The 26,181-nt window shown below is 35.9% G+C and overlaps 2 protein-coding genes and 1 long non-coding RNA gene across 3 annotated transcripts; all 3 read left to right on the forward strand.

Annotated features, from left to right (window-relative positions):
• The first annotated feature begins 488 nt into the window (after positions 1-488).
• LOC122230558 lies at positions 489-25,439 on the forward strand. Its single transcript, XR_006207545.1, has 3 exons — positions 489-689; positions 6,039-6,164; positions 25,057-25,439. It is a non-coding gene; the product is annotated as an uncharacterized LOC122230558 (long non-coding RNA).
• On the forward strand, positions 19,004-19,195 carry LOC122230556 (keratin-associated protein 19-4-like). The gene has a single exon (XM_042956446.1). The coding sequence runs from the start codon at positions 19,004-19,006 to the stop codon at positions 19,193-19,195; it is 192 nt and encodes a 63-aa protein (XP_042812380.1).
• LOC122230557 (keratin-associated protein 19-8-like) lies at positions 23,519-23,710 on the forward strand. The gene has a single exon (XM_042956447.1). The coding sequence runs from the start codon at positions 23,519-23,521 to the stop codon at positions 23,708-23,710; it is 192 nt and encodes a 63-aa protein (XP_042812381.1).
• Positions 25,440-26,181: the final 742 nt, after the last annotated feature.

Genomic DNA, 26,181 nt, shown 5'->3' on the forward strand with positions numbered 1-26,181 from the left:
ACCGCTGAGGGAGGGTATGAGCCTCTCTGCAGGTGTTCGTTCACATGCAGAGGAACTTGAACAACCTTCAACCAAACCCACAAGGCCTGACGCCGTGTGCTGCTGTGGAGGCCTGAGTTTTGACAACAGTGGCCTGGATTCTGGTTCTGGCTGTGCTTGTGGAAGCCCCCCTGGTTCCATCTGTTGTTAGGCTCTAGCTATGGAGGTTATGGTCCTGGCTCTGCCCTGAGGAGATATGGATTTGACTTCTACTGAAAAACCTATTGATGTTTCTAGACTCTAGAAACAGAAAGCTTGACCTCCAGATCCTTTACTCCAAAGGGTTTTCTAATATGTTCTTCTTGCATTCTATCAAAGGCTTTCATAACCTTGATGGGACATTCTACAAGAACTGGGACTGGCAATAGCATCACCAGCAAGACTGTGGATTCCGTGGTTGATTTCAACCATGCTTTTGTGACATCATAAATTCTCCTCTCCTCCCACCACCCCCAACTGATTAAAGATAAACTGATAAAGAACATATCTGATCAGGGAAAAAAAAATACTTCCGTTCTAGGGTGGGAATTTTTTTCCCCTCACGATTGCTTCCTTATCCATGACCCATTCAGATGACTGAGCCAAGGTACTCCAAGGAATATTTGGACCTGCTAATCTGATGGTACTTAATCTTTTAAAAGAACTACAAGGTAAGAGTGCTAACATTTCCATGTCTTTAGATAAAAGTAATAGTAATATAGACTCTTACCAAATGCATTGGGGTTTAGGTGATGCTTTCTTCTTCCTGGGTAAAATAAGAGTAAATGGAAAATTGTGGCATTAAAAGATTCTGTTTTTGGTATATACTCTTAGCAGATTCAAGGAAGCATTCTTTCAGGATCCCCCCCCCCCACCCCGCCTCCCAGTTTGAAGTTTAATGAGTAGGAAAGAGGACAGCAGCTTGAATTTGGATGAAAACCTGTTATCCTTACAATGCCAGAGGAAGGAAGTTTGACTTTTTCTAAGTGGGCATTAGTGAACTTCTGGGTAAAAAGCAGAAACTCATTGCCTCTAAGAGTGCCATATACACTACCATGGTGATGGAGACTTGTGTATATAATTGAATCAAATGAAGGCACATTCACTCAGAAAGATATTGAACACAGACTCTATGTGCCAGGCATTCAATGGGTAAAAAGATAAAGCCTATATAGTGTTAACAGATCTTAGCTGATGTTTACAAATGACTAATAGATGACTTAAATATCTAAAACAAAACATGAAAAAGTCAATGGTAGATGAGAGGTAGAGACAGAGTTTGAAATGGGTATTTAAATGGATCTTTAGGTATTTTTCCCTAAAAACACAGTGATGACATCATTCATAGGGCAAGCACTAATTCTCCCCAATACATAAATTCAGTATTACCAACAGCCTGGTATTCTTGCTCTGCTCTCTGAGATATACTGAAGATATCTTGTTAGAAAGAACTATACAATATTATTAAAAAACATGGAAGCCCTCGAAAACACACAAAAAAATAAAATCTATACTGAAGGTGAATAGGTGGTAAACATGATCAAAACCTAATAGCTCTAATTGGAAAATGTTGATTGATCCAGTCCACCAAAGAAATCCTAGTTTGTTTGTTTTTTTTAATTTTTTTAATGTTTTTATTTATTTTTGAGACAGAGAGAGACAGAGCATGAGCAGGGGAGGGGGAGAGAGAGAGGGAGACACAGAATCCGAAGCAGGTTCCAGGCTCTGAGCTGTCAGCACAGAGCCCGACGTGGGGCTCGAACTCACAAACTGTGAGATCATGACCTGAGCTGAAGTCGGACACTCAACTGACTGAGCCACCCAGGTGCCCCAAGAAATCCTAGTTTTAAAAGATGTGAGGCCCCCTTTTCCCATAACAGAAAACAAATTACTGAGGTTTTCATCCATATGTCCTTTGATATAAATGTTATACATAGAATACTTAGACTTGTCACAGTTACCACTGAAGAAGTTTAAATGTCTTTGAACATCTACTCTACACAATGAGGTAACTGACCCCAGCTTCCATGGTCAGGGCTGCTGCAATGACCTTGGACGTGACGGCTTTTGGAAACAAGGTAAGGGCGGTTGTGGATATAAATGTTGTCATCCAATTTTTTTTGTGGAAGATGCTGGATACTTGGTTTCTACCTAAGATACTTGACAGAACGATCCAACAACAAAATCCAACTTCTTAAATGTTTAATTTTACCAAATCTATTTCCAGCTTATATCAGGCAGAGAAGATGAATCGAAGGCTTACAAACTTGTTGGCATAAGATTTAAGAGCTGTCTGTGTATGTACAGCTGTTCAGTAGCAATTCAAACTTATTCTATAAATATTGGATATTTTACCACAGCGCTTATTTCTCCTTTCACTCTCAAGACACTCATTTTTCATCTGAAATTTCTTTAGTGTATTTTACACTGGGAGAGATCTCTATAATCATTTTCCAATAAACGTGTTTAATGTGGCATTACAATATGGTCTTAACTTTAGTCATTTATCTTAATAATTTCCCTTTGTTTTATGATATTTCAAATGAAGGCAACTGCTTCTTTTCCTGAGGAGATCATTTATTTCCATTATTAAATCATTGAAAACCAAATATAGATTTAGCTCGAGAGGGAGAAGTTCCTGGTCTTTCTCAGCTTGTTATTTTTCTTCCCTCTTCTGTGTCTGTGAGTCAGAATGCAGACTTTTCAGTCCCAAGTGGTCTTGTCAGTGATCACTGGAGGAGCTTATTACATGGTAAATATGCTTTAGATGGCTTTTTGAATTATTAATAAACATTTGTATTGGAGCAAACTCTAATTTATGGCAGTGATTTTGGGTGCTAAAACCCCTTGGCTAAGATTCTGGTTGTAAAGAGTCTTCGTTATAATTTTAACTTATTTGGCCACTTCGCCACTGGTTATATTCACAGTATTCTCGATCATCAGAGAGAAATTGATACCAAGGAGCTGCGTGAGAGTTTCATGGTGAACCACTGAACCAAGAAGTCTAACGATCCTATCACACAGACCCTGTTATCCATTGTCTTTTTACTAGCTGCCTCATGAGTTATTTGCAGAGTAAGGTCTACTTAATCTGCTTATCACCCAGAACTTTTTGAGCCTGACATTCCCCCCCCCCACCCTGCCCGCGCAAATATTGGCTATTTCCACTTTTAAAAATTGCTTTACATTAAGGATGCTAGCAGAACTTTTTGAAGTGTGGTACTATGTACCAAAACCTTAGGCTTAAACTCTCTTGGGAATTTACCATAAGATGATAATTCCAATGGAGACATTATATGGGAAACTGTATTAGAAGTCACACTAATGAAAGTTAGAAACATTTTTAAATTAGCTTAAATTTTTTGTAAATAACAATTAACCTAAATCACAGTCTATTGGGTAAGAAAACACAATTTTTTTCTGTTAACCTTGGCATATGTAGTGGATGAGTAATGTTATATAATTGTGTTTTTAATTTGTGTTTCCCTGATAACTCTGATAACTAATCATGCCACACAATGTATTTGTTTATTGACTATTTGTATATCTTCCTTTCAATGTTCTCAGGTGTGGGGAGTATATTTGTCTTTAGACATTTGAATTGTAAGAGATCTTTACATATGATAGATATCTCTATTTCTATCGTTTCTATTCTCTATCTCTATAGCTATACCTATCTTTATCATCTATGCTGTATATCTATAGCTATACTATTTTTTCCAGTCTGTGGCTTGCTGTTGATGTATTTCACTTCACAATGTTTTTTTTTTTTCTTTTCTTTTTTCTTTTTTTACAGTTAGTACTTTTTATGTCTTCAAACAAAACAAACAAATAAACTTCTAGAAGCCTTAAAATTTTAGTTTTTATGCTTAGTCCTATCATACATTTGAATTAATTTTTGTGTATACGAGGCAGAAATTAAGATCATTTTCTTCTCATTCCCTATAAATATTCCATTATTTCAGTACCATGTGATGAAAGTTTTTTTTTTTTGGGGGGGGATCTTTGTAGGAAAAAAACCCTCTGATTCCAGACTCCCTAACATTTTTCATTGACTTACTTGTGTATCCTCATACCAATATTACACTTCCTTGATTATTTGAGTTTAATAAGTGCTAAAATCAGTCAATGTAAAGCTTTTTTTTTCCTTGTTAAAGATTGCATTGGATATTCTAGGTTTCTTGGATTTCCTTATACACTTTGGAATCTTTTGTAAATATGTATACATCATACTGGACTTTCAATGAGGATCTTATTTAATATATAATTTCAGAGATATTCTTTCTATTGTCCATACATAAACATTTTATATATATCTAAATGTGTGTGTATCTATATCTATATCTATATCTATATCTATATCTATATCTATACATACATATCTTTAGTAATTGCTTCTACCATTAATTTGTAACTATCAAAAACTAAGTCTTTCACATCTTTCTTTAAATTACCTGTATTTTATTTTTCTGATATTCTTAATCATATTCTTGTACTTTATTTTCTAAATTTTCATATATAACTGAATCCTAGATTTGTAGATTGAATTTATCTTCTGAATGAATTAGTCTAAAATTAATATTATTTCTTCAATAGTTGTCATTATTTGAGAAGTTGCTGAAATTCACCACTAAAACAATGTGAATCTGGAGTTTTCTTTGTTAGAAGTCTGTTTTTTTTTTTCCTTTGTAATACAGAATTTATTTCCTTAAGAGATATAGTCATTAAGGTTTTTATTTCTTCTCGTGTCAGTTTTAGTAAACTTTTAATTTGAGAAATTGTTGACTTTTATGCAATACAAGAATATTTCAGTACAGAAATTAGTACAGAGCATTTGACTTCGGTCTTGATATAAAGAAAGCCTTTGGAGGGGCACCTGGGTGGCTCGGTCAGTTAAACCTCTGACTTCGGCTCAGGTCATGATCTTGTAGTTCATGAGTTCGACAGCAGCGTGAGCCTGCTTCAGATCCTCTATATCCCTCTGTCTCTGTCCTTACCCACCTTGTTTCTCAAAAATAAATTAAAAAAAACATTAAAAAAAAGAGAAAGTCTTTGGAAAATCAGGTTAGTTTATTTTCTACTGAATTATTCCTGCCTGGGGTGGAACCAGCACTAATGCTTTGACTGAGTGGTCAATATACATATAACTATAATATTAATATAGTTCAGTAGAATTTAAAATTAAATCGTAGAACAAAGCAATGACATTAAGTATTTTGTGACTATTTATTTATTTATTTATTTAAATGTTTATTTATTTTTGACAGAGAGAGACAGAGTGCAAGCAGGGGACAGGCAGAGAGAGAGGGAGACACAGAATCTGAAGCAGCCTCCAGGCTCTGAGCTGTCAGCACAGAGCCTGACGTGGGGCTCGAACCCACGGACCGTGAGATCATGGCCCGAGCCGAAGTCCAACCCCCAACCAACTGAGCCACTCAGGTGCCCCTTGTGACTTTTTAAATCATCATAATTATCTTAGAGCTATGTGGTAATCTCTTCTCAAAAGAACTTTATCTATGCCCTTAGTCATTAAATAACAGGTTTTAAAAAATGAAACATGGATATTAGGCAGTAGAATATCAAATATCCAATTAGTATTATGTGGAAACCATTAGCAAATAATTCTTTAATTTTCTCATCATTTGGGGTGATGGAGTTAAAATGAGTATCGAAATTTTAAGAACACATACACAATGTTAAAGATATCCTTAGATTAATCTCTGAGAGAAATCACTCTGACTCACATTGTCTACATTTTTGTTTCTCCTCTCACTTCCTGCACAAGAAGATCAATAGAGCTATGTATTTATTCTAGCATAATACTGTAATCCTGGATCCCAGAAAGAAGACCTAAATTGCCAGAATGCCTTCTGCACCTCTTTCAGATCATAATTGTAAAAGATTATTAACATTTATTTAAACTGAGGCTCCATCAGTTTTGATTAGAATTAAATATAGAGAGCAAAGGAACATTTATTTGTTATATTCTCTCTCCTCTTCTTCTCTCTGTCCTTTTTCAGGTCTGGAAGTGCCTTCTTTAAGGAAGCAACAAGATTTTAACTATCGTGTGTTAAAAATTAAGGAATATGTCTGAGACACTGTCAACAGAATTGGTTCTATGTTGGCCCTGAACCACACAAAATCAGGTAAAATTTGTTTGTATCTCAGTATTTTTAGGTATTTGATGTCTAAGGGACTACAGTTTCAAATAGGGCATGGATTTAAGAATAACATTAGTGCCCTGTGTAGCTCAAATAATAACAGGTAGTCATCACCATGAAAAAATAGAGAGCATATGTGGTAAAGTAGTATCATCTTGATGAAACTGTCAGATAGTCACTTGACTGAGCTGTAGAGACCCTCAGAAATCTAAATGAGGTGGAGTTTATGCAAGTCCTGATGTAGGAATAGTCTTTGAAGTTGCAAATGAATATTTCTCATTATAAACATAATTGAATAAAAGGAATTGAGCTAAATGAGCTAAAGATCAACTTAAAATTTTTACCGGGATGGAAGATTATTCCATGCATATTAAACAAAAGAGCCAAAAATACTTGTTTCATGAAATTTCTTCTGAGGAAGGAAAATGAGGTGTGTTTGGATGATTTACCACATCCATAAAATTTAGGGCATAAAAGCCTCTGAGCAGATGTGAAGATTCATAGTCAAGAAGCACACATTCGAGAACAAACCAAGCCTTTAACTCTTGACACCGTAAGGTATTATGGCAGCTACTCTGGAGATCTGGGCTGTGGCGGTGGCTGGGGAGGCGACAGATATGTCTGCTACTGCCCATTGTGCTAGAGGGATATGGATTCTCTGGATTCTATTAAAATTCTTCTTCATGAATCTATATATTGTTCCATGAGCGGACTTGCTGAATCTGATTTCAACCTCTGGATCAATGAAGACTGCGTGGGTCCATTTATTCAAAATAATTAGCACCTAAAGTTTTCAGTAGATTTATAATTACACAAATTTGTCTCTGTCTCCTTGATTTCTTTAATAAAGTCTCTTAATTTGAAGCATAAATGCAGCTTTTGTTTAATTCTTTATTTTCAATTATACATGTAACTAAGCGTAGAGACTACACAACTTTCAAAGGTTTCAATGTACTTTCTTTTGTATTAAATATTTCACAGACATATAAAAAGAACATTCAATTTAGACTGAAATGAATAAGTTCTCAAATATCCATTGATTTTTTCTTTATTTTAATTAGATAATGCTTAGATTTAAATTCAATAAGAATAAAAAATCAAGTCTAACAATTTTGAACTATGTATTTATTGTAATAAATAAAAAAGAATTTATATTGTTTAACATTTTGTACAATTCCATTTATCAATGCAGTCCAAAATAAATAAAATTTATCCTTCTTTGAAAATTTGTCCTTATTTAGCTTTTTATGGTAAGAAAAGAAGAGTGATAGATCAAAATATTTCTCTGAACTTCTAGGCAAAAAAAGCATTTGTTTTAAATGAATTTCTTGATCATATATAGTATTTTTCTCTATTTCCCCTACTTGACATTCTCATGAAAAGTTATTTTATAGACAGTTATTTTATAAATCTATTTCAAATAAGTTAATTAAAATATATGTAGAATCAAGCATATTAATTGGTTTAGATTTTTATTATCTCACTGTTCCTCTGTAGCATGCAATGATACTCTTTTCTACTTTTGCCATCATCATTATCATGGCATTAAAGCCTTTTGCAACTGTATATGAAATGCAAACACCTATATACAGCCAGAAAATAAATTACTCTGTAGCTTTACTTGATTAGAGCCATCACTCATCCAAAGGATTTTTCTAAATGTTTATTTATTTATTTATTTATTCATATTTATTTTGAGGGGTTTATTTTATTTTTATTTTTATTTTATTTATTTATTTTATTTTGAGGGGTGGGGAGGAGCAGAGAGAGAGAGGGAGAGAAATCCCAGTCACATTCCATGTTGTGGAATGTGGAGCATGACGTAGAGCTGAATGAATCCCCTGACTTCAGCGAAAATCAAAAATCAGATGCTTAATCAACTGAACCGCCCAGGCGCCCCCAAAAGATTGAAAAGTGGATTTCCAATCAATAACCACTCACCAAAAGCAAGAATTTTATTGTTGGTATTTTACATAATAGAGTATATAAAAGAGGTAATAGAAATATATTACCTTTTCAAATTTGAATGGCATATTCAGGTAATGGAACCAAGTAAAGCTTTTATTACTGTTTGAGTTGGTGACCTCCAATAATACAAGGGCCACTGCAGAAGTGAGAGCTGACATAGACTGAAAGATGTTGTGCTGCCCCTTATAGTTCAGGTGCCCAAACTCCAGATGGTTAAGTGAAACCTAGAGTCACCAATACCACAATTGTCAGAACCAAGATCACAAACCAGTTCACTGAATCCTGGTGATCTGCCCCATCATGCTGACTCACTCTCATTGTATTTTTACAAATTTGAATACCATCTGGAAACTTCTTGCCCTATGAACAGCTACAATTTTATAACTGAGTTTGTGGGAAATAGCTCCCTCTGTTAGATTAACTACCTCTTATTGTGTTTTCTTTTACATTTTTATTGTGGAAATTTTATTTCATTGTATATAATTGCCTTCTCAATTTCTAATTTGGTTGTACTGCAAGGCAAATGAAGAATGAACAGTGTTAAAACTCATTTCTCAAGATCGTGGCTTTTTATTAGAAAGATTTGGATTTGTTTATGCAACTTGAAGAGAGAAAAAAAATAAAATCAGCCAGCTCCTATCACTTGTCCTGTCAAATGTTGTACTTTCACAGGAGAGGATGTTGGAGATACATTTTAGTCATGTCTTTACAGAATTTTTACTCATATAACTAAATTTCATTTGAAACGATTCTATTCTCACACAGGTCAGTACCTTTACAGCCTGAGGAAGGTGTTCCAAAGTTACCAAGAAAAATAATTATCATTATAATGAAAATGAGAAGAAAAATCTATGTGACATTCCTAGTATAATATAGTATATTTCTGTGACCTACATTTTCATATTTTATTGATTTGTGTCTCAGTTACAGGACAACCTTTGGAATTTATAACAAAAGTTTCCTTTATATATATGTAAAGACTATTATTTATCCCAAGGGAAAATGCATTTCATTCTTTCCTACCCATTATTATAGTGTTATTTAACATCCATTTCAAAGGAAACTTCCTAAAAGTGAAAAGAAGAAAAAATCGTCTACATTGTGTCTAACAACTGAACATAAATCAATACTTCTACAAAGGAATATATATTCTTCATTTTCCAATGGATACTTTTGTTTTTATTATTTTTTTCACTTAGTAAAAAAACAAGACAAATATAATATTAATTAATATAATATACTAATACTACAATATTTGAGTGTCAATATCCTGCTGCTTATTAGCGGTAAAATTGGTCTTGTGTCAAACTATCACATTTTATTCCTTGGAACTTCTTTTATTTATTTGACTAGTGAGGTTTTTCATTTATATCTTGTTTAGTGTCTTATCTTAGGTGGATACATCTCTTTCAAATCCAAATGAACAAAAATTAGCCATTAATCACTTTCGCGTGACGTGGCTGAGTTATATGGACACAACGTAATATATTTAATCCAGTCTGAGTTATTTGTGATGCCATGTGTTTGAAAAGACTTAGAATGAAAAATTCAGCTTATCGACTGTTTCTAGTTTAGGATAAGAAACAATGGAACAATGTTTGGAAAAAAGAGACATGGGATAGGTTGGGCTATGACATATTGAACCATATTTTGGCCTTCAAAAGGTAGCTTGCTAAGGTGTAGTCAGAGCGTTGCACAGATTGTGGTAACCATGATAGTTAATTATCAATTTCTTATAATTTACTTACAATTTCTTCCTGAGTTCTATAAATGGTGTTTAATTCCCTATTCTGCTGTTTAGGGTTGAAACACTCATTTGTGGAAATTCACCTTTGATAAAATACTTGGAATGTCATAAAAATTCAACCACTTACTCAAAATCATGTAAATTAAAAATATTACCCAAATCAAGAGACAGGAGGGGTGCCTGGGTGGCTCAGTCAGTTAAGCGTCCAACTTCAGCTCAGGGCATGATCTCACACTCCGTGAGTTCGAGCCCCGCGTCGGGCTCTGTGCTGACAGCTCAGGGCCTGGAGCCTGCTTCAGATTCTGTGTCTCCCTCTCCATCTCTCCCCCTCCCCCACTCATCCTCTGTCTCTCTCTGTCTCAAAAATAAATTAAAAAACATTAAAAAAAATCAAGAGACAGGAGCTACATGGAGATTAGTTAAGTGTATTCTGTTTCATTTCACCACTGTGTCTTCACTTTGAAAACTTTGAAGATAGCTTCATTCTTAAAATCCTCTTTTAGCGTTCAGAAGGCCCTGAGTTATTGTGTTTTTTTTTTTTAATTTTTTAAATGAGACCTTAATGAGCAATTTACAAGGTAGTACAAAGTAGTTAGACATTGCCTGAGCATAAATGGGTAAAGAATAGACTTATACAGGGCATCTGGGTGGCTCAGTTGGTTAAGCTTCTGACTCTTAGTTTCAGCTCAGGTCATGATCTCATGGTTGGTGAGATCAAGCTTCATGTTGGGCTCCTCACTGACGGACTGGAGCCTGCTTCGGATGCTCTCTCCCTCTTTCTTTCCCTTCCCTGTTCATTCTCTCTCTCTCAGGATAAATAAACTTAAAAAAATAAAAAAAAAGATAATAGACATATAAACAAAGGGAAAGATATTACGGAGGATGTGAAAAGGACATGAAAAGAACTATTTACTAGACTAAGCCAATATAAGCCTGGGGTGGGGGGGAAATATAGTAAACTTTAAGATTTTAACTGGTAGTTCCTAGTAGGTTTTGAGAGGAAGGGAAGAAGAATAAAAGCTAAAATGAGAAGGGCAATAAAGATCATATATGAATTACTAAAGTAGGGTAATGAAAGGAAGAGATTGGTGTGTGCAAAAACATAGAGGCAGAGGCAATCTACAGTTTTAGTAAGGCTTTGAAAAGCATCAATTACGGAGGGGATTTTTAGGATTTGAAATGGAAATTAAACTTCTACTCTGATAAGCCTGCACTTGAGGTGGACTTTGTGCCCTCAGTTTCTGAAATTAATTGTTCCATGTTTTGCAAGCAAAAGGTTCTGAAACTAGTGCTCAAAGCCAAAAATATTATAAAGATTATTATAATTAAAATGCTAAAAATCCACATGTACCTTCTTTTTAAAAATGTTTTCCGTACAGAGGCTCTTTCTTCAGTGCTTGCCTTGATAAATAAATTTGCTTTTTGAAAAATATTAATTTAACAGCCGTAAATTGAACAAATATCCCTGAACTTAGTTGAAGATGGATACATCCATCTGGGAGATGACAGAACAGACAAAATGTTTAATTACGAAAGGGATGACATCAAATGTGAATGATGTAATGCACCTGGTGATAAGTAATTCAATTTGGGGGTGGGAATGTACAAATTTTGAGGAGTCAGCCATTTCTTCCCATAAAAGCAAAACAGCAAGGCTCAAGGACATTCTAAATGAGAAGCTAAGTAAGCGGAAGTATTTTAATGAGAATCAGGGCCTCTCTGTGTGTCAGGGGATGGAAGAATTGTGAGCTATAATATTACAGATAGTACACAGCAAGACACAAAGGAAGGTTACACGTGTGATTTTTCGTATGTTCTGCTCAGAGTATATAAGCACCCCTTTAGGTACGCCGACATTCACACTCGGGATCTTGCCTTGAACAACAAACCAAATTTACCGTCCCTGGTGCCATGAGCTACTATGGAGGCCTGGGCTGCCGCTGTGAGGGCTTCAGTGGGCTGGGCTGTGGCTGTGGCTGGGGATGTAGCCAGGGGAGGCTACAGATATGGCTGCTGCCCCGCATCAAGCTACAGAGGATACGGATTGTCTGGTTTCTACTAAAATCCTGGCCCTGGAGCCCACCATCTGAGGCCATAGAAGGACTATCCAAATTTGACTACAATCACCAAACCAAACAAGATCATCTAGGACTTACCCAAGATCAAAAACATTTAGCATCTATGATGTTAGGAATGTTTATCATTTTGTAATGGTCTCTTTCATGCCTCCTGCTGGCCTTTATTTGTGCTTTCATAACTGTGGGATTTTTCTATTCCTTTTGCAATAAATTATCCTAAGCTAAAACAGAATACATGGAGCTCAAAATATCAAGGTGATTATTTGTAACTGCACACAATTGACAATGAAGAAATAAAGTACTTCATGAAAAGCCCAAGTTATAAGATATATTATATATATATAATATATGTAATATATGTATATATGTAATATATATATAAGATATATAATATATGTATTATATATCTTATATATATAATACATCTTTTACCCATATGGCTAGATATGGCTAGATAGATATGTGCAAACCATAATACTCAGTTGAAATGAGGATTTTTTCCTTGTAACACTACACCACATCTTATCCAAAGCTTTTAGTTAGACAACACTGGTACTTAAACTTAGTACTGAACTATTAACTTTACATATTTTCATGGCTAAAGTAAGGCCGATGTGAAAAATAACTAGTTTTTTGTTTAGTTTAACTTATTTTTATTTAGCCCTTTTAGTTATAAGAAAAAAAACAGTGATAGAATAAAATATATCTTTAAATATACAGTGAAAATAAACATTTTTTTGTGGAGCTCTATCTTATTTTCCTCATGGTCCTCCATGGTGGGACAAGGTATTATTCTTCAATATTTTCTGCACCTTGAAATATTTTGTTATTCATCATGGAAACTTAAAAATCACTGTCATCACTTGTAAAGTAATCTGTAGTAAAGCTGTGACCGACCTCAACTTTATGCATTATAGCAAGTGTCTTGTAACGTTGACCTTCAAAGAGTGAGACATTTCTTGTTAGTAATTCAAATAAATACTTGCCTATGAAAAAGACATAATAATATCATCATTTCTCTCCCCCTTCTCCAATTTTATATATATAGGTAGTAAAAAAAAGTGAATATCCTTGTTTGAGTTAAACAAATTCAATAAAACCAGTAGATTTTTAAAGCTGGTAGGATCCCTAAAAAGCTCACCGTAATGCCATCTTGGATGGGAAAGGACTCCAAAAAGTGAAATGGATTGCTAAGGATCAAGAATGGCATAAGAAATAGAACCTAAGACTAGAACAAATGTCACTGAACACCAGGCAGTCTACTTTGCCGTGCCTACTCTCACATAGATCGCATACTTCCCTTCCCGAGGGCTCTCAAATAAAGCATCTTGTTCTGGTCATGCATCTTTAAAGAGCTTAATTATCACAGCTGATTGACCACACCCATTTATTTTGATTTGTAAATTTCTGATGTAGAATCTTGAACTACCAATTTCTCTTTTTTAAAATTTATTTATTTAAATTCAAGTTAGTTAACATACGGTGTAGTATTGGTTTTAGGAGTAGAACGCAGTGGTTCATCCCTTGCATATGACACCCAATGCTCATCCCAACAAGTGTCCTCCTTAATGCCCATCACCCATTTAGCCCAACCCCCCACCCACTTCTCCTCCAGCAACCCTCAGTTTGTTCTCTGTGTTTAAGAGTCTCTTATGGTTTACTTCCCTCTCTGTTTTGCCATTTTTATTTTTCCTTCCCTTCTCCTATGTCCATCTATTTTGTTTCTTAAATTCCACTTACGAGTGAAATCAGGGCCCAAATGTCCATTGACTGATGAAAGGATAAAGAAAATGCAGTATATAAATACAAAGGAATGTCACTCAGCCGTCAAAAGGAATGAAATCTTGCCATTTGCAGCCATGTGGATGGAACTAGACTGTATTATGTTAAGCAAAATAAGTCAGGCACAGAAACACAAATATCATATGATTGAACTATCAGTTTCTAATTTAGCTGTATCAAAGTAAAAACAACTAGTAATAGGGCAAAATCCAAACTCTCCTTAAAAAACTTATTATAATGCATTTGAAAATCTCAGACTTGTTTACTGAATATATGGATGAATTTGCTCAGCCAGATTGTATCCTTTCAGTGAATTCAGGAGATGTGTTGGAGTGTCACTGTGTATAGATCAAGGTAAATATATTTTAGGGTCACCATTGGAGGACTGTATGCTTTAGTTTCACTGAGTGAAACATAATTTCACGTGAAACTATTCCCCCCCTAACTGGATAATCATATCATAGTCTGAAAAAAACTTTATATAGCTAAAGAAAAAAATCAATAACTAATCAGAGAAACTAACTCTGTTAGTATAATGCAGCTTTTGCATATTAGCATACCTCTTATTGTTAGATTGCATTGATTTGTGTTAGAATTAAGAGAAAAACTTTAGAACACATTTCCTTCCAGGGAAAGCTGTCACTTGGTCCAGAAGAAATCCATCACAGGATCATCAGCTGCACAACTGAGAGAGCTATCTGATCCAATAGGCAGAGTGTGACAGCATTAAGCTTGTCTGATTTATTTGTGTTGTTATGGCTTCCAATGACTTCATGAGAATGAAATATTCAAATTACAACTGTCTTTTACTTTAGGATGAACAATAAAAATGGAACAAATTCTGAAGAGAGCAAAGGAATTAAATAAGTGTGAGGCAGCCAAAACGTTCTTAATTAAGACACGAAAATGCATAAAACATAAGATTTTTAAAAATTAATGCATCAGGGGCTCCTGGGTGGCTCAGCTGGTTAAGCATCCAACTCTCAACTTTGGCTTAGGTCATGATCTCGTGGTTTGTGAGACGGATCCTTGCATCTGGCTCTGCACTGACAGCACGGAGCCTGCTTGGATTCTCTCTCTCCCTCTCTCTCTGCCCCTTCCCCCGCTCACACAACCTCTCTCTCAAAATAAATAAACATTTAAAAAAGTTAACATACCATACCCATTACATTAAGAAATTCTCTTCATATATAGACATCATGTTAAAGTTAAAAAAATAAGGTATATACAGGAAGAAAATATTCCAGAACATAGATCTGACAAGATGTCAGTATTCAAGTCTACAAAGAGCTCTTACAAGTCAACACTAAAATATTATAAACTGAACTAAAAATGAAGAAAATACTTGGACACTTCACAAAAGAGGATATCTAAATGATCAAAAAGCATACTTAATGGCACCCAATATTATTAATTGTCAGATCAAAAAAACAAATTAAAACAATACTCAGATATTATTACATGCCCACAAGAATGATCAAATTAAATAGCTTGACAAGTATTGCCAAAGATGTAAAGCAACTGAAAATCTTACATTGCTGGTGTGACTATAAACCTAACAACAGTTTTGGGAAATTATTGATAAGATCTACTGAGGCTCTTGTCAAAATCTAGAAGGATGGTTATTTTTATAGTGTGATATTGACCAAAAAGTAATAATAAAAACATTTTAGGCATTAAGGTATGCTTGATATAGGAAGTGTATGCACATTTGCAATAATTCATCAAAATTTTTAAGTGTTTATTTATTTTTGGGAGAGAGAGGGAGACAGAGAGAGAGAGAGAGCAGGGGAGGGGCAGAGAGAGGGAGAGAGAGAATACCAAGCTCCACCCTGTCAGGGCAGAGCCTGATTCAGGACTCCAACTCACGAATGTTGTAAGATCATGACCTGAACTGAAATCAAGAGTTGGATGTTTCACCGACTGAACCACCCAGGTGCCCCAAGGATTCATTAGATTTTATGCCTAAATTTGTATATAATTTATAATTCATTATTATGCTTGAAAAACAATGCAAATGAAAGGATGGTTATACATTGCTCTAAAGACAGAATGCCGTTTGAAATTATTTCTATTTTATTTTATTTTTTTCTCAAATTTTTTAGTACTTATTTATTTTTGAGAGAGAGACAGAGGGTGAGCGGGGGACAAGCAGAGAGAGACAGAGAGAGATGGAATCTGAAGCAGGCTCCAGGCTCTGAGTTGTCAGCACAGAACCTGACGCGGGGCTTGAACTCATGAACTGTGAGATCATGACCCGAGCCGAAGTCAGACCCTTAACCAACTGAGCCACTCAGGCGCCCCAGAACTTATTCCTATTTTAAATCCCTATTGTTAAGATGCAGTCAGAGAGTTGACTGCATACGTGTGAGAAACATGGTGTTTATTTTTACAGACCTTAGAATTCATTCATTCTTTCAACATTTACTTATTTATTTACTTTTATTATTATTTTTTGTTAATATTTTAACATGTATTTATTTTTGAGAGAGAGAAAGAGAGTAGGGAAGGGGCAGAGAGAGAAACGGAGACACAGAATCCAAAGCAGGCTCCAGGTTTTGAGCTGTCAGCACAGAACCTGACTCGGGGCTCAAACTCATGGACCGTGAGATCATGACTTCAGCCAAAGTTAGACGCTTAACCAACTGAGCCACCCAGGCACCCCTGTTTTTTTAATTGTTATTACATAGTAGATGTTAAAGAGACATAATCAAATCCAGTTGGGAAATTGCATTATTTGAAAATTACGTATAAAATGAGGAAAACCTGAGCACTATATTTGAGGTCATATAAAATTCTCAAGAACTTAAAGACAAAGCCTAAAATTAAGGGCACCACAGAAGGAACTTTTGCTCACAATTTTCTTTCTTCTACCTTTTATCCTTTAACATTATATCTACATTTTGGAGATTCTGAAGACATTGCCCATGTATAATGTTATCTTATTGAATTTGACTGAGCCCTTTGATTTGGATTATCTTTTAAATAGTGAAATCTTAGCAACATACATTTGACATCTTAGTCGAGTGTAGTATGGTATTTCCTGAGAAGAAAACACACACACACACACACACACACAGAATAGGCAAAAGGCACATAAATGGAAAACTGTTATTTTGAAAGTAAAGATACAAAAGGAAGGAAGAGAAGGGACTGACTATAGACTGAATGATGGGTGGCAAAGAGAAATTTTACATACTTTGCAATATTGTGCAGCTACTGTAGCCTAATGGTTAATGGGGGACAGAACCTGGATGATATTCTAAAAGAGGTTGTAACATACCTATTAGAATGGCTAAAATCAAAACACGGACAACAAAATGCTGGCATGGTTGTGGAGAAATGGGAACTCTCATTTATTGCTGATCAAATGCAAAATGGTACAGCCACTTTGGAAGACCGTCTAGCAGTTTTGTACAAAGCTAAACAGAGTCTTATGCATAAGATCCAGCACTAACTCTCCCCGTCTTCACCCACATGAGTTGAAAACTTATGTTCACACAAAACGACCTGAACAAAAATGTGTATAGAAGTTTTATTCTTAATTGCCCAAACTTGAAAGCAATCAACACTCCCTCAGTAGAGGAAGAGATAAACAAATTGTGGTACCTCCAGACAATATGGAATATTATCCAGTGCTAAAAAGAAATGAGCTTTCAAGCCACAAGGGTATGGAGGAATCATAAAAGCTTATTGCTAAGTGAAGGAAGTCCATGTGAAAAAGCTACATACTATATGACTCCAACAATGACATTCTGGCAAAGGAAAAGCTATGAAGACAACAAGATTAGTGGCAGCAAGAGTTTGGGGGAGGGAGGGAGAAATAGGTGGGGCACAGAGGATTGCTAAGGCAGTGAAATTACCGCATGGGACCAGTGGCGACATGACATGCATAGTGTAACACAAGGAGTGATCCCTAACCTAGACTTTAAATTTCAGTTAATAATAACATACCAATATTGGTTCACTAAGTGTAATTAACACGCCATACTAATTCAAGATGTTTCATAATAGGGGGAAATGTGTGGAGACTGTAGAAACTCTGTACTTCATGCTCAATATTTCTGTAAACTTAAAACTGCACTAAAAATAGTGCATTAATTAAAAAAAGGAGATTGTATGTTAGATATATGGGCGAGTCAACGGGAGGAAACAGTGAATGTAAAAATAGAGAGGAGATATAATCTGTATTTTGGGAGGCAATTTGGAGAGATGTCTAAGAGAAGAGGGTTAGGATTTGGGAGGATAACTTTTAATCAGCTTTTAAAGCTACTCTGAAATAAATTTTTGATTACCGTGTTTTGCCTTCGGTTTCTGAACAATTTTATCCCACGCTTGCCAAAGCCCATGGAACTGTACAACACAAAGAATGAAATTTAAACTATGCATTTTAGTTAATGATTATATATCGATATTGATTCATCAATTGTAGCAAGCAAAAACGGTTTTTAGTTTTCAAATGTGAGAACTATAAAGTAGGTCAGCAGTGATGGCCAGCGTTCTAAAACTTACAGAAAAAAAAGTAGATCCTTTATTTATTTTATTTTTCTAGAATTCCTTACCGGTATTACAACAGTCAGACTGATTGTTCTTGGCTCTCAAATGTTTACATTCGTCAGCACTGAAAGAGATAAATACCTCACTTTTTTAGACTGAGGAATAAGATGCTTTGAAAGAACATGATAGATTGTAGAGCTTTGAATTTGACCCATTTCTTTGATGTAATTTGGAGATGAAGCATAGCAATCTAAAGAAAACCAGACATGAAGAAATATTTCAATGAAAAACACAACGCCATGAAATATGATTGGCATGCTACCTATGAAGAATTCTATTTGGGGTCTGATATATCCTGCCGTTGAAGATACTTCATTCCTTCATATGAAGTGATCCCATAACTTTTTGTGCCAGCTTTCTGGAGGTATAATTGACAAATAAAATTACGTATGTCTAAAGTATGGAACATAATTTGATAAAGTGATGCAATAACATTTAGAGGCCACCCTGACGAGGCACCAAAGCGATCTCAAACATTTTAATTGAGTGTTAGGGCCTCTCCCTGTGTCAGGGGACAATGAATGAATACATTGTTGTCAGGGAGGCAATTAGAAAAATGACACAAAAGGAGGGTACACACGTGATTTATCACATGCTCTGACCAAGGTATATAAGCCTCCCTCCATCCATGCTGACATTCACACTCAGGATCTTGCCTTGAATAGCAAACCCAACTCAACACCCTTGACACCATGAGATACTACGGCAACTACTATGGAGGCCTGGGCTGCGGCTGTGGAGGCTTCGGTGGCCTGGGCTGGGGCTCTGGCTGGGGATGTGGCAGCTTCCGCAGACTGGGCTGTGGCTGGGGCTGGGGAGGCCTCAGACATGGCTCCTGCCGCCCACTGTGCTACAGCGGATATGGGTTCTCTAGCTTCTACTGAGACCCTGCCCCGGAATTCGAACATCTGAGGCTACAGGTTCATAACTCAAATCAACCAAAATTCGAACCGAACAGTATCAGCTGGGACCAAGCCAAGATCAACGGATTTAGCATCTTAGAGTCTAGGAATAATTATCATCTTCTCTTTGCCTGCTTCATGGCTCCGGGTGCCCCCTATTTTCACTTTTGTAACTGTGGAATTTCCCTGTTTCCTTTGCAATAAATTATCCTCACTTAAAATGGAAGCTATGGCTTATCTTATTTATTTATTTAACTCAATTCTGATTTTCCCTTTCACAGTGTGCTTCTCTTCTTGTGTCCTTTCAGAGAAACAGTCCTAAACTCCTGGTTATCGGTCCCTGCAATGATCATAGCAATATAAACACAGAGTTTATGAAGATTAATCCGTTTTCCACAATAGCCACCTAATTTTGCTCAGTGGTGTTAGTTTTGATTTCGAATCTTGAACCTATTAATTTCTGGTTTATCTGGATCTGAAAAAAATTAACTAGCAAGCAGTGTCAAGTTCAAATGCTATTTCTGATATTAAGGATGGATTTTGAAAGACTCAGACTTGTTTGCTAAACACAAAAGTACATTTGTTCAGTCAGATTCAGATGGTAAGACCTAACCTTTTAGTCAACCCAGTCATATTATATTAGCTTTAGATTGGCCAGATCAGAGAAAGTAATAGCTTGGTGACTCCACTGGATGACTATGCTACTTAGCGTGACAGGGTTCAAGAACTATTCTATTTTCTTAATGGTTAATAGTAATTCTCCAGAATTTGAACAAAGGCCTTCTGTAGTTCTAAAGAAGAAAAATCCATACCATGGCTTGGAGCAGGTATTTGACATTCCTAGTATAATATTATATTATTAGAATTTGAAATGACTGCCTTTATGGGTCTGTGCTGGAGTTAGGGAAATTCTCCAGCACATCTTTATTTCCAGGGAAAAGCTATTGCTTATGTTGGGAACAACACATCACACAACTGATGCACATCTGGCAGGGTCAAATGGGCAAAGTCTGACACACTGAAACCTGTCTGATTTATTTGTAATTTTATAGCCTCAGCTTGACTTAATGAGAATGAGATATTCAAGTTATTGACTGTTTTTCGTGTTTAGAATGATCAATGAAAACGGAACAAGTTCTGAAGAAGGCAGTCAGAAAGAATTAAATAACAATGTGTGATGTAGTAAAAAATGTAATTGGAACCCAAAGCATTAGACATAAAAGAAAAAGATGACTAAATTAGACATCGTTATATTACAACATTGTGTTCTTTTATAAACAGAATGTAAACTAGAAAAATGCAAGCCACAAACCAGGTGAAAATAATTTTAATGTGTAAGTTTGATAAAATGCCACTACCCCAAAATGTAAAGAGTTCCCACTAATCAATTATCAAATATTGATTAATAGATTAATATTAAATAAGCCCAGTTAAAAATGGACAAAATACTGAACAGGCATTTCAAAAGAAAGGATATCTAAGTGGCTTGTAAAGATATGTTAAATTCCCAGTGTCATTATTGATCAAGCAAAACCAATTTAAACTAATATTCAGATAACACTATGGACCCTAAGGATGATCAGATTAAGACTCTGAAACGGTCAATGTGGGTAAGGATGTGGAAAATCTGGGACTGTCATAGATTGCTGGTGGTACAGTAAATTTAGCAACTGTATTGGAAAATCTTGGGCAGAATCTACTGAAGCTAAATATATATAGTATAAATTGGCAACGTGTTTCCTGTGTATACCCAAAGTAAAGGAATGCTTAGGTCTACAAAAAAGGTCTCTATTAGAAGGTACATAGAGACTTGATTCATATGAAAGAAAGAAAGAAAGAAAGAAAGAAAGAAAGAAAGAAAGAAAGAAAGAGAAAGGAGGGAGGGAGGGAAGGAGGGAAGGAAAGGAAGGAAGGAAGGAAGGAAGGAAGGAAGGAAGGAAGGGAGGAAGGAAGGGAGGAAGGGAGGAAGGAAGGAAGAGAAACTACTCAAATATAGATTTACCGGAGCAAAATAGTAAATAAATTGTGCTCTAGTTATACAATGGGCTACTTTGCAGCAATGAAAACAACAAAACTAACGTTACATGCAACAAGAAAGATGCATCTATCTCACAGAGACAGTGATGTACAAAGTATTTCAGGGGAGAAAAGTGCTGGTATACTTTATGATTTCATTCATATGACATCCAAAACAGGCAAACTTCTAGGCAGGAATACTAACTGGTGGGTCAAGAGAAAATCTGGGCAGCTTGGGTGTAATCGATCTAGGTAGTCTGTGAATTAAAGCAAAATATCACTAATTTGTACAGTTAAGATTTGAGTATTTTACAATATGCTTTAAACAACAACAACAAAAAGCAAATGAAATGATGGCTTATGAGCTTCTCTAAACTAAGAAAACTATTTGAGCCGGTTCTTCCTTTAAATCCTCAGATACATTCATAGAGATACCCATGTCTGCGGAAGGCATGATCCTTACCTATAAGAACCCTAGAGTGCATTCATCCATTTGACTCTTCCTCATTGATTTTCTACTTCCTGCTAGTATTTGCACAGCAGTCAACAAGTCCAGCTGGGAAAATGCATCATCTGATAATTGCTTATAAGCTCCACAAAAGCTGAACAGTGCATTTGATGCCACGAAAGGTGAAAAAGAATTTAGATGCTCAGTTGAAGAGCGTATCTGGCAGGACTCAACCAGGATTTGAATCAGCCTTGCACATAGGTGATTCAGTTCTCCAAGTAAGCTGAAGGACTTTTTGCTTCGCTTCATGCTTTCTCCACTCTGTCTTTTTATACCTATATTTTTGGAGATTCTGAAGACCTTCTTTTTTAAAAAAATTTTTTATTAGTTTTCTTTATTTTTGAGAGGCAGAGAGAGACTGAGTGTGTAGGGGGGAGGGGCAGAGAGAGAGGGAGACACAGAATCTGAAGCAGGCTCCAGGCTCTGAGCTGTCAGCACAGAGCCCGATGTGGGGCCCGAATTCAGGAACCATGAGATCAAGACCTGAGCCAAAGTCGGTTGCTCAACCGACTGAGCCACCCAGGCGCCCCTGAAGACCTTCTAAATGTTAACAGCCTCTTACTGAATTTCATGGAGAATTAGGCATTTTTTTTTCTCAGCATCTAAGATCTTAATAAGCATTTCATATCTTAGCAGATACAAGTTAGCTGTTTTCTGAAATAGAAAAAAAATAAACACACAAAGAGAATACAAGGACAAAACTATTATAGTAAGAGTGAAGATATATATAGAAGAATTTAGGTAAAAATTGGATAAAAATGGAGGGAAGCCAAAGATAAATTGTATATGTTTCCTTATTTCACTGCTCAGACCTTAGCGGGAATTGAGAGGAACTGAGGCAAGTGATACTGGAAAATTGATTGAATAAGAGGGTAAATAATAGATTAGTGGAAAGGGAGGAAAAGGTGTCTATGAGGCAGAGAGGCAGATGTAATCTATATTTTTGGGTAGATGATATGCAAGAAAGGGGCTCGGGATGTGAAAAGAAGGAATTTTGAATTTATTTTTTTAATGCTGCTTATGAAATACATTTTGATTACTCTGATTTGCCTTTAACATTTGAATAATATTACTTCATGTTGTTAACCCAAATACTGATTTTCTAAGCTAGTATGCAAAATCAAAAAAGAGAATATTTTGTATGATGTTCCATGTTATAAAATAATAGAACGAAGACGACTCTCTTTCAACTTTTTTTTTTTCCTGAACTTCTCTACTGATGTTCACAGCAGGTGAACGGATACTCCCAGGCTTTCAAATGTTTCTCTTCTTTGGCTTTGAAAAAAGACTTTACCATGAGGTATTAGGTGCCTTTAAAAGGATATAATAAATTGTGCCGAATTGAATTTAACCAATTTCTTTCATTTAATTATAAGTGAAGAACGACAATTCAAGGAAAGCCAGAGATGATGCAATCCTTAATTTTAAAACACAACACTAGCAACTGTGTTATGCAATATGTCTGGTTATGAGGAATTTTATTTAGCCTGGGATGTTCAGACTTTGAAAGTGCAGCGATCCTTTCTCATAAAAAGGATGCAGTATGTTTAAGGGGCACCATGACTACATAGCAATGCAAGCTCAAACACTTTGATGAGTTCGAGGGCCTCTTCATGTCAGGATCGTGTCAGACAGGTAACACACAGAATGACACAAAACTAGGTAGCATGTGTTTTTATCACCTGGTCTGCTCAGGGCGTGTAAGTATCGCTCTACGCATGCTGAAATTCACACTCAAGGTCTTCTATTGAACAGAGAAACAAGTCATCACCCGCGACACCATGAACCATCACAGCAACTACTATGGAGGCCTGGGCTACTGCTACGGAGGCTTTGGGGGCCCGGGCTATGGTTGTGGCTGGGGATGTGGAAGTTTCCCTGGACTGGGCTGTGGCTGGAGCTGGAGAAGCCACAGATATGGCTGCTGCCTCCCACTGTGTTATGGAGGATATGGGTTCTCTGGCTTCTACTAAACGACTGTGCCAGTAAACCAACATCTGAAATTATAAGGGACTTCCCCAAATTGATGTTCAGTATATGAACTTCCAATATCACGGTGGGATTATTTGCACGAAAGTACTTGGCTTCTCAGAATTTTGAATTTTTCAATTAATGCCTACATCTTCAACATAACTCTAGAATCTTCTTCTGTTTTGCTCTTATAACGCATTGGATTATCTGTTCACCTGCTAATAAAATGTTAAATTTGAAAACAAAATATGGTTTTTGTTTTGTTCATGGAACTCAGTTATGTGGAAGCGATGTGCTGTTTTAATTTTTAGCCCTATAAGACATGTCAGTAGACTGTAGACTGTTACCCGATTAAGTGTGAAACGATAGAGCCTGACAACTGGATTTTACCTGCTGTACACATTGAGAATCTCTAAGATTCAGAGGGGACTGACTGAAAGGACAGTTGCACTAAATTGTCAATGAGGGTAGCTTGGCTTAGAATAAAAAAAATTTTTTTTCATATACTTCACAAACATGGATGCAGCTAAATTTAAAAACTAACAATTCTAGACCAAAATGAAAAAAAATGTCGCAAAAGGTTAACAATTTAATATTTTTCAATCTCTTGCTTTTACTTTGATAATATTTAGATTTAAGTCGGTAACAGCATCATATCTATTTATCAAATATATGTGTTTTAGGTTATTCAACTCACATTTTTCAATTTAGTACAATGCATAATAATTCCATCTATTTAGAAATTTATTTGGTTGTTTTATTTTAAGCATAATCAAATGATAATAGATCAAACCATATCACTAGGCTCATTATGAAAGTAAACCACCTTTCCAAGAATTTTTGTATTTTGAACGATTTCACCCCGTGTGTCGTATTATTTTGCACATTATATCATTTGACATTTGCATCAAGGAGCTGATATCTATACCTCAGTAATGAATTGGGGCAAGGTTTTTCCTGTGAGGTCATTTAACTCAAAATATGTTAACTAAAATTTTTAGTTAGCTTTCCTATATTCTCATTGCATCTTCATGACCAGACATAAGAATTGTTTCAATCCAGGGGCGCCTGGGTGGCTCAGTCGGTTAAGAGACTGACTTCGGCTCAGGTCTTGATCTCACGGTTCCTGAGTTCGGGCCCCGCCTCGGGCTATGTGCTGACAGCTCAGAGCCTGGAGCCTGCTTCGGATTCTGTGTCTCCCTCTCTCTCTGTCCCTCCCCTGCTCATGCTTTGTCTCTCTCTGTCTCAAAAATAAATAAAACATTAAAAAAATTAAAAAAAAGAATTTTTTCAATCCAATAAGGGAAACAAACAACCAGACATAATTTTGAACGAATTTATTTTTCAGCTCAAGCTGATGCTCAACACAGCTGAATCCACAGAGCCTTCTTATGAATCTGAATTGTCCCTGATGAAAATGGGCAGGAAGAGAGACATTTTACTGATGAATTAAGAAGAAGCTATAAGGAAATACCAATGTTTTTTCCTAAAATCAAACGATGTGTTCGGGGAACAATATAAAATTAAGATATTTTGTTTAAATGTGTCAAAATTGGTCAAATATGTTTGATTCAGTCAAATAGTAGTGTCATAAAGTTGCCAAAATCAAGACATTAAATGACAGCAGGGTCATGCAACTTATCTTTCAAGTAAAAAAAGAAACACACACACACACACACACCCCTCAGAAAAGTAACTGGCTTCTGTAGAATTATGTAGGCTCTAGTGACCAAATCAGGACCAAGGTCAAGGTCTTCTGAGTTCAGGTGTCACAGTGTCCTCTGAGCTTCCATGAGCACAGCTGCATTGATGGCATATGCAGAAGGATTACCTTTCTTAGGTAGAATCACCATTTCTACAACATATTGTGGTTATGATTTAGAGAATTAACACTCTTAATTTCAGTGTTAGTTTTATCTAGATTTCACCTATATCTATATACATCTCTCTGTCTCTCTCTCTCAAGAGATGGAAGTCTTCCTTCAAAAGGCACAGACTTATTCAGTCTACCTAAAGATAAGTTTGCTCAGCCATCAGTTATAACCTAGCTTTTTAGTTGCTCCAGTCTGGGTGTTGTAGACTCTCCATGTACAAAGCAAATGAGATACAGCTATATGACTCTGTTATTTCACACTTGATCAGGTAACAGTCTTTAAACATGCCCTCTAGGGCTAACAGTGAAGACAGTCATCTGTACTATTAGATTGAGAAACACTGTGTATGACACTCCTAGCCAAATACATTATCATATATTATTATATCTTATTTCATGGTTTCATTAATATTTTTGAGTGAAGGAAATACATTTTGAATTTATAACAGAAGTGCCCTTACCTTCCAAATAAAAGCTATAACTTGACCAATGGAAGAATGCATCCTCATCATTTCACACATAAACACAGGATCTGACTTTTACACCGTCATTGTCTTCTCGTAAAAAGTTCCTGAGAAGAGAATGACAAAGAATTGTCTA

Source organism: Panthera tigris, chromosome C2 (assembly GCF_018350195.1).
Source record: "Panthera tigris isolate Pti1 chromosome C2, P.tigris_Pti1_mat1.1, whole genome shotgun sequence".
In the NCBI taxonomy this organism is placed as follows: Eukaryota; Metazoa; Chordata; class Mammalia; order Carnivora; family Felidae; genus Panthera; species Panthera tigris.